Below are 8,983 nucleotides of genomic sequence, written 5' to 3'. Positions count from 1 at the left end.
GAGAGGGTGATACGTGTGTGGAACGAGCTGCCAGGGGATGTGGTGGGGGCTGGGACAATGCCACCATTTTAAAGGCGTCTGGATGGGGGACATGGATAGGGAGGGTTTGGAGGGATACAGAGGGAAAACAGCGCCGGCCCACTGAGCCTGGCCCTACAGCGCAAACCCTCCAATCCCAGCAATCCGAGCGGGTGTGTGGGATGAACGTCCACAGGAAGTGGTGGTTGAGGGTAGAGCCACAACGTTTAAAAGACATTTGGGTAAGTGCCTGAATTGGAGGGATACGGGCGAGGAGTGGGGCAGGGGTGGGATTGGTTTATGGCCGGCACGGACTGGTTGGACCGAAGGGCCTGTTTCGCTGCCGCATGACGCTACGGCTCAAGGACAGGCAGACATATCAGTGCTCGGTGTCACTCACCGCGTTCCGTCCTTGTTCGACTCCAGCCGGAACCAGTCGTTGTCGGCCTGCTTGTTATTTTCCACGTACTGCAGTGAGAAAGGAACAGGCGTTTCCAAATGGAAAGGAGGGGTGGGTCACTGAAACAGGTCACGCCGCGGGGCCACTCTGAGCAGATCCTGAACCCCTCGGGCCAGAGGGCGCAAAACATGGAGTGTGCAGAGAGAGAGACAGGATTCAGACGAGACCTCCAGACTTCGCACAGGGTGCAGAGAGACTCATCAGGACGGAGGGGTAGGGGTTCGAGAATACAACCCCCAGCAAGTCCACACGGAATCCTCTGAAGAACATCGCGCCCAGACCCACCCCTCTACCCTTCCCCATTACACTGTATTTTTCAACATAGCCTGCACATCCCTGGGCACTACGGGGACAATTTAGCACGGCCAATCCACCCTAACCTGCACATCCCTGGGCACTACGGGGACAATTTAGCACGGCCAATCCACCCTAACCTGCACATCCCTGGGCACTACGGGACAATTTAGCACGGCCAATCCACCCTAACCTGCACATCCCTGGGCACTACGGGGACAATTTAGCACGGCCAATCCACCCTAACCTGCACATCCCTGGGTACTATGGGACAATTTAGCATGGCCAATCCACCCTAACCTGCACATCCCTGGGCACTACGGGACAATTTAGCACGGCCAATCCACCCTAACCTGCACATCCCTGGGCACTACGGGGACAATTTAGCACGGCCAATCCACCCTAACCTGCACATCCCTGGGCACTACGGGGACAATTTAGCACGGCCAATCCACCCTAACCTGCACATCCCTGGGCACTACGGGGACAATTTAGCACGGCCAATCCACCCCAACCTGCACATCTTTTGGACTGTGGGAGGAAACCGGAGCACCCGGAGGAAACCCGTGCAGACACGAGGGGGAATGTTCAAACTCCACACAGACCGAGGGTGGGAACGAACCCAGGTTCCTGGCGCTGTGGGGCAGCAGTGAGCCACCATGTCACATTCTCCTTTGATCTTCGTCATTCTGTCCAATAAAACGTTATTGGCAGCTGATCCTTCTGCACTTCAGTGAAAGGGCACTTAAATCTGGTTTTTGACGAGCTAATACTAACTGGAATAACATTTATTCTCTTGCCCTGTATGCGTCTGGGAGTGTCCGTGAAGGTCAGTCGATTTATCAGTCACTGGGGAGAAAGCGAGGATGGCAGATGCTGGCGATCAGGGTCAAGAGAGTGTGTGCGCTGCTGGAAAAGCACAGCAGGGTCAGGCAGCATCCGAGGAGCAGGAGAATCCACATTTCGGGCACAAGCCCTTCATCAGGAATGAGGCTTGTGGGTCAGGGAGGGTTGGGTTGGGGGTGGGGAGTGAGCTGGGAAAGTGATTGAGTGGATGAAGGTGAGGGAGAAGGTGATGGGTCAGAGGCCGGTGGCATTGGGGTGGGAGGGGGAAGGGGAAATGAGGAAGCTGTTGCAATCCACATTGATCCCGTGTGGATGCGGGGTCGGAATACGAGGTGTTCCTCCTCCAGGTGGTAACGGTTTGGCGGGGCAGGAGGCCCAGGACCTCTATGTCCTTGACGGAGTGGGAAAGGGGGAAGTTGAAGTGTTCAGACACAGGGTGGACGGCGCGGGTGTCCCAGAGATGTAATCTTAGTTTGCTCAACATATCGCATCCATTGTAGGACAGCATAATCTTGTGCTATACATTCGGTGTCCTACCATCCTGCCCCATTAGCTACCTGGGAAAGGAGCAGTGCTCCGAAAGCTAGTGCTTCCAAATAAACCTGTCAGACTATACCCTGGTGTTGTAGGGTGTTTTAACAAGGTCAGTACAGAGGAAGCCTTGCTGTCCCTGTCCCTGGGAGTGGGGGGACAGTGTAGAGAAAGCTTTACCCTGTATCTAGCCCCCTGTCCCCGGGAATGGGGACATTGTAGAGGGAGCTTTACTCTGTATCTAACCCCCTGTCCCTGGGAGTGGGGGTCAGTGTAGAGAGAGCTTTACTCTGTATCTAGCCCCCTGTCCCCGGGAATGGGGACATTGTAGAGGGAGCTTGACTCTGTAACTAACCCCCTGTCCCTGGGAGTGTCGAGGGAGCTTTACCCTGTATCTAACCCCCTGTCCCTGGGAGTGGGGGATAGTGTAGATGGAGCTTTACTCTGTATCTAACCCCCTGTCCCTGGGAGTGGGGGGATAGTGTAGATGGAGCTTTACTCTGTATCTAACCCCCTGTCCCTGGGAGTGGGAGGGACAGTGTAGAGGGAGCTTTATTCTGTATCTAACCCCCTGTCCCCCTGGGAGTGGGGACATTGTAGAGGGAGCTTTACTCTGTAACTAACCCCCTGTCCCTGGGAGTGGGGGGAGTGTCGAGTGAGCTTTACTCTGTAACTAACCCCCTGTCCCTGGGAGTGGGGGATAGTGTAGATGGAGCTTTACTCTGTATCTAACCCCCTGTCCCCCTGGGAGTGGGGGACAGTGTAGAGGAAGCTTTACTCTGTATCTAACCCTCTGTCCCTGGGAGTGGGGGGACAGCGTAGAGGGAGCTTTACTCTGTATCTAACCCCCTATCCCTGGGAGTGGGGGTCAATGTAAAGGGAGCTTTACTCTGTAGCTAACCCCCTGTCCCTGGGAGTGGGGGGAGTGTCGAGTGAGCTTTACTCTGTAACTAACCCCCGTCCCTGGGAGTGGGGGGACAGTGTAGAGGAAGCTTTACTCTGTATCTAACCCCCTGTCCCTGGGAATGGGGGACAGTGTAGAGAGAGCTTTACTCTGTATCTAACCCCCTGTCCCTTGGGGTGTGGGACAGTGCAGAGAGAGCTTTACTCTGTACCTAACCCCCCCGTCCCTGGGAGTGGGGGACAGTGTAGAGGGAGCTTTACTCTGTATCTAACCCCCTGTCCCTGGGAGTGGGGGGACAGTGTAGAGGGATCTTTACTCTCTATCTAACCCCCTGTCCCTGAGAGTGGGGGGACAGTGTAGATGGAGCTTTACCCTGTATCTAACCCCCTGTCCCTGGGAGTGGGGGGACAGTGTAAAGGGAGCTTTACCCTGTATCTAACCCCCTGTCCCTGGGAGTGGGGGACAGTGTAGAGGGAGCCTTTACTCTGTATCTAACCCCCAGTCCTGGGAGTGGGGGACGGTGTAGAGGGAGCTTTACTCTGTATCTAACCCCCTGTCCCTGGGAGTGGGGGGACAGTGTACAGGGAGCTTTACTCTGTAACTAACCCCCTGTCCCTGGGAGTGGGGGGACCAGTGTAGAGGGGGCTTTACTCTGTATCTAACCCCCTGTCCCTGGGAGTGGGGACAGTGTAGAGGGGGCTTTACTCTGTATCTAACCCCCTGTCCCTGGGAGTAGGGGACAGTGTAGAGGGAGCTTTACTCTGTATCTAACCCCCTGTCCCTGGGAGTGGGGACGGTGTAGAGGGGCTTTACTCTGTATCTAACCCCTGTCCCTGGGAGTGGGGGACAGTGTAGAGGGAGCTTTACTCTGTATCTAACCCCCTGTCCCTGGGAGTGGGGGAAAGTGTAGAGAGAGCTTTACTCTGTATCTAACCCCCTGTCCCTGGGAGTGGGGGACAGTGTAGAGGGAGCTTTACTCTGTATCTAACCCCCTGTCCCTGGGAGTGGGGGACAGTGTAGAGGGAGCTTTACTCTGTATCTAACCCCCTGTCCCTGGGAGTAGGGGACAGTGTAGAGGGAGCTTTACTCTGTATCTAACACCCTGTCCCTGGGAGTGGGTGACAGTGTAGAGGGAGCTTTACTCTGTATCTAACCCCCTGTCCCTGGGAGTGGGGGGGACAGTGTAGAGGGGGCTTTACTCTGTATCTAACTCCCTGTCCCTGGGAGTGGGGGGACAGTGTAGAGGGAGCTTTACTCTGTATCTAACCCCCTGTCCCTGGGAGTGGGGGACGGTGTAGAGGGGGCTTTACTCTGTATCTAACTCCCTGTCCCTGGGAGTAGGGGACAGTGTAGAGGGAGCTTTACTCTGTATCTAACCCCCTGTCCCTGGGAGTGGGGGACGGTGTAGAGGGGGCTTTACTCTGTATCTAACCCCCTGTCCCTGGGAGTGGGGGACAGTGTAGAGGGAGCTTTACTCTGTATCTAACCCCCTGTCCCTGGGAGTGGGGGAAAGTGTAGAGAGAGCTTTACTCTGTATCTAACCCCCTGTCCCTGGGAGTGGGGGACAGTGTAGAGGGAGCTTTACTCTGTATCTAACCCCCTGTCCCTGGGAGTGGGGGACAGTGTAGAGGGAGCTTTACTCTGTATCTAACCCCCTGTCCCTGGGAGTAGGGGACAGTGTAGAGGGAGCTTTACTCTGTATCTAACCCCCTGTCCCTGGGAGTGGGGGACAGTGTAGAGGGAGCTTTACTCTGTATCTAACCCCCTGTCCCTGGGAGTGGGGGGGACAGTGTAGAGGGGGCTTTACTCTGTATCTAACTCCCTGTCCCTGGGAGTGGGGGGACAGTGTAGAGGGAGCTTTACTCTGTATCTAACCCTGTGCTGGGGTAGGGTGGGGGAGGGCGCAGTAATGAGTGTGTAAACGGAACCCAGATGATCAGAGGGCGGGACCCCCCGGACATATTTGACGGCGACACCCACTCGGACCGGAAGCGGCGCCGGAGGGACCCATGTCGCTGCGACACCGCCCCCGTAAACCGTCTCCCCGGAGGGAGGAGCACCCCCGCCCGGCCGAGCCGGCCGCTTTCACCTTGATGAGCGCCTGGTACTCCTCCTTGAGGCGCTCTCGCCAGCGCTCGGCGTCCCGCGGGCCCGCGTTGGTCCGCAGCAGCGGGATCCCGCTCAGGATGCGGCGGGTGGCCTCGTCCGCCATGACACCCGACCCAGGGGCGAGCTGCGCAGGCGCGGTCTCCCCGTGCGGTGGCAGGAAGTGACGCGCGCCTCCGTCTGCTGGAGCATGCCGGGAGTTGTAGTCTTTCTCTTTCTCTCCCTTGCCCCCATTCTGGTTAATGTGACTTTATGCACTGTTTTGACCTGAAACCCCAACCACCTCCTGCCCTCTTTGCTTTGATGCCCGCAGCACCATTAAAGGCTTCAAATGGTGGTGCATGGAAGGTGCAATTTAGGTCATAGTGATGTGCAGCACAGAAACAGACCCTTCGGCCCATCCCGTCTGTGCTATCCTAACCTAATCCAGTCCCCATTTGCCAACACTTGGCCCATCTCCCTCTAAACCCTCCCTATCCACGTTCCCCCTCCAGATGCCTTTTAAACCTTGTCATTGTACCAGCCCCCACCACTTCCTCTGGCAGCGCATTCCATACACCTACCACCCTCTTGGGGGGGGGAAAGGGCACCCCTCGGGTCCCTTTCCCCCCTCTGACCTTAAACCTATGGCCCTGTAGTTCTAGGCTCACCCACCCCGGGGGAAAGGACCATGTATATTTGCCCTATCCACACTTATTGTGATTTTATAAACCTCTAAGGGTGACTCAGTGGTTAGCACCGCTGCCTCACAGCAACAGGGTCCTCAGGTTCAATTCCAGCCTCAGTCTGAGTGTAGTTTGCACATTCTCCCCGTGTCTGCGTGGGTTTCCTCCCACAGTCCGAAGATGCGCAGGTCAGGTAAATTGGCCGTGCTAAATTGTCCCATAGTGATTGGTGCATTAGTCAGAGGGAAATGGGACTGAGTGGGTCACTCAGTGGAGGGTAGGTGTGGACCTGTTGGGCTGAAGGGCCTGTTCCCACACTGGAGGGTACCTATAAGGTCACACTCCAGGGATAACAGGTTCCACCTCTCCCTGTAGCTCAAATCCTCCAACCCAGGCAATAACCTTGTCAGCCTTTTCTGATCCCTTTAAAGCTTCACAACGTCCTTCCGATAGGAGGGATGCCAGAATTGTAATATCAATAGCTATGCACACCCAGAACTCCCACACCTCCCACAGATGGTATAGATCCCTTGGCCACACCTGTGACTAAGAAATGGCAGATAATTCGGGATCCCCCAATGGAACAACCAAAACCAAATTTAGCAGAAACGGTAAGAAAACTGAGAAACCTCTTCCATACAATTCAGCTACCCAAAACCTCAACGGTTCCAGGTGACAGCATTCATGCTGAAACATGCTGGCTCAGTGGTTAGTGCTGCTGCCTCACAGCGCCAGGGACCCAGGTTCAATCCCAGCCTCGGGTGACTGTATATATGGAGTTTGCAAATTCTCCCCCGTGTCTGTGTGGGTTTCCACCAAGTGCTCCAGTTTCTTCCCCCAATCCAAAGAGATGTAGGTTAGAGTGGATTGGCCGTGTTAAATTGTCCCGTAGTGTCCAGGGATGTGTAGGTTAGGGTGGATTGGCCGTGCTAAATTGTCCCGTAGTGCCCAGGGATGTGCAGGTTAGGGTGGATTGGCCGTGCTAAATTGTCCCATAGTGCCCAGGGATGTGCAGGTTAGGGTGGATTGGCCGTGCTAAATTGTCCCCGTAGTGCCCAGGGATGTACAGGTTAGGGTGGATTGGCCGTGCTAAATTGTCCCCGTAGTGCCCAGGGAGGTGCAGGTTAGGGTGGATTGGCCGTGCTAAATTGTCCCCGTAGTGCCCAGGGATGTGCAGGTTAGGGTGGATTGGCCGTGCTAAATTGTCCCCATAGTGCCCAGGGACGTACAGGTTAGGGTGGATTGGCCGTGCTAAATTGTCCCCGTAGTGCCCAGGGATGTGCAGGTTAGGGTGGATTGGCCGTGCTAAATTGTCCCCGTAGTGCCCAGGGAGGTGCAGGTTAGGGTGGATTGGCCGTGCTAAATTGTCCCGTAGTGCCCAGGGAGGTGCAGGTTAGGGTGGATTGGCCGTGCTAAATTGTCCCCGTAGTGCCCAGGGAGGTGCAGGTTAGGGTGGATTGGCCGTGCTAAATTGTCCCCATAGTGCCCAGGGACGTACAGGTTAGGATGGATTGGCCGTGCTAAATTGTCCCCATAGTGCCCAGGGACGTACAGGTTAGGGTGGATTGGCCGTGCTAAATTGTCCCTGTAGTGCCCAGGGATGTGCAGGTTAGGGTGGATTGGCCGTGCTAAATTGTCCCCGTAGTGCCCAGGGATGTGCAGGTTAGGGTGGATTGGCCGTGCTAAATTGTCCCTGTAGTGCCCAGGGATGTGCAGGTTAGGGTGGATTGGCCGTGCTAAATTGTCCCCGTAGTGCCCAGGGAGGTGCAGGTTAGGGTGGATTGGCCGTGCTAAATTGTCCCTGTAGTGCCCAGGGATGTGCAGGTTAGGGTGGATTGGCCGTGCTAAATTGTCCCCGTAGTGCCCAGGGAGGTGCAGGTTAGGGTGGATTGGCCGTGCTAAATTGTCCCCGTAGTGCCCAGGGATGTGCAGGTTAGGGTGGATTGGCCGTGCTAAATTGTCCCCATAGTGCCCAGGGACGTACAGGTTAGGGTGGATTGGCCGTGCTAAATTGTCCCCGTAGTGCCCAGGGATGTGCAGGTTAGGGTGGATTGGCCGTGCTAAATTGTCCCCGTAGTGCCCAGGGAGGTGCAGGTTAGGGTGGATTGGCCGTGCTAAATTGTCCCGTAGTGCCCAGGGATGTGCAGGTTAGGGTGGATTGGCCGTGCTAAATTGTCCCCGTAGTGCCCAGGGAGGTGCAGGTTAGGGTGGATTGGTCGTGCTAAATTGTCCCGTAGTGCCCAGGGATGTGCAGGTTAGGGTGGATTGGCCGTGCTAAATTGTCCCCGTAGTGCCCAGGGGTGTGCGGGTTAGGGTGGATTGGCCGTGCTAAATTGTCCCCGTAGTGCCCAGGGATGTGCAGGTTAGGGTGGATTGGCCGTGCTAAATTGTCCCTGTAGTGCCCAGGGATGTGCAGGTTAGGGTGGATTGGCCGTGCTAAATTGTCCTCGTAGTGCCCAGGGATGTGCAGGTTAGGGTGGATTGGCCGTGCTAAATTGTCCCCGTAGTGCCCAGGGATGTGCAGGTTAGGGTGGATTGGCCGTGCTAAATTGTCCCCATAGTGCCCAGGGATGTACAGGTTAGGGTGGATTGGCCGTGCTAAATTGTCCCTGTAGTGCCCAGGGATGTGCAGGTTAGGGTGGATTGGCCGTGCTAAATTGCCCCCGTAGTGCCCAGGGATGTGCAGGTTAGGGTGGATTGGCCGTGCTAAATTGTCCCCGTAGTGCCCAGGGATGTGCAGGTTAGGGTGGATTGGCCGTGCTAAATTGTCCCCGTAGTGCCCAGGGATGTGCAGGTTAGGGTGGATTGGCCGTGCTAAATTGTCCCCATAGTGCCCAGGGATGTGCAGGTTAGGGTAGATTGGCCGTGCTAAATTGTCCCCGTAGTGCCCAGGGATGTGCAGGTTAGGGTGGATTGGCCGTGCTAAATTGTCCCCGTAGTGCCCAGGGATGTGCAGGTTAGGGTAGATTAGTCGGGGGTAAATGTCGAGTAAAAGGATAGGGGAAGGGGTCGGTGTGGGCCAAGTGCCTGTTTCCTCACTGTCGGGGTTCTATGAAAAGCTCAGCAGGTCTGGCAGCGTCCGTGAAGAAAAATCAAAGTTAAAATTTCGGGTCTGGTGACCCTTCCTCAGAACCAGAAACGTTAACTTTGATTTCTCTT

At 55.8% G+C, this 8,983-nt stretch overlaps 1 protein-coding gene across 1 annotated transcript in view; it reads right to left on the bottom strand.

The window, feature by feature from the left end:
- ufc1 (ubiquitin-fold modifier conjugating enzyme 1) overlaps window positions 1-5,280 on the bottom strand; it is a 21,601-nt gene extending 16,321 nt beyond the window's left edge. Inside the window, exons 1-2 of the mRNA XM_087985234.1 lie at window positions 5,143-5,280; window positions 419-486 (exon numbers count right to left, since the gene is read on the bottom strand). Of these exons, the coding sequence (XP_087841360.1) occupies window positions 419-486; window positions 5,143-5,265 (191 nt within the window). The 5' untranslated portion in view covers window positions 5,266-5,280. The remainder of the gene's footprint in view (window positions 1-418; window positions 487-5,142) is intronic.
- Between the last annotated feature and the right edge of the window lie 3,703 nt (window positions 5,281-8,983).

This window comes from Chiloscyllium plagiosum, unplaced genomic scaffold (assembly GCF_037043375.1).
Source record: "Chiloscyllium plagiosum isolate Xiang-an unplaced genomic scaffold, Cpla_swu_hap1 HiC_scaffold_51, whole genome shotgun sequence".
Classification (NCBI taxonomy): Eukaryota; Metazoa; Chordata; class Chondrichthyes; order Orectolobiformes; family Hemiscylliidae; genus Chiloscyllium; species Chiloscyllium plagiosum.
Note: the sequence above shows the minus strand (reverse complement) of the source record. Positions and strands in the feature narration are given on the sequence as shown.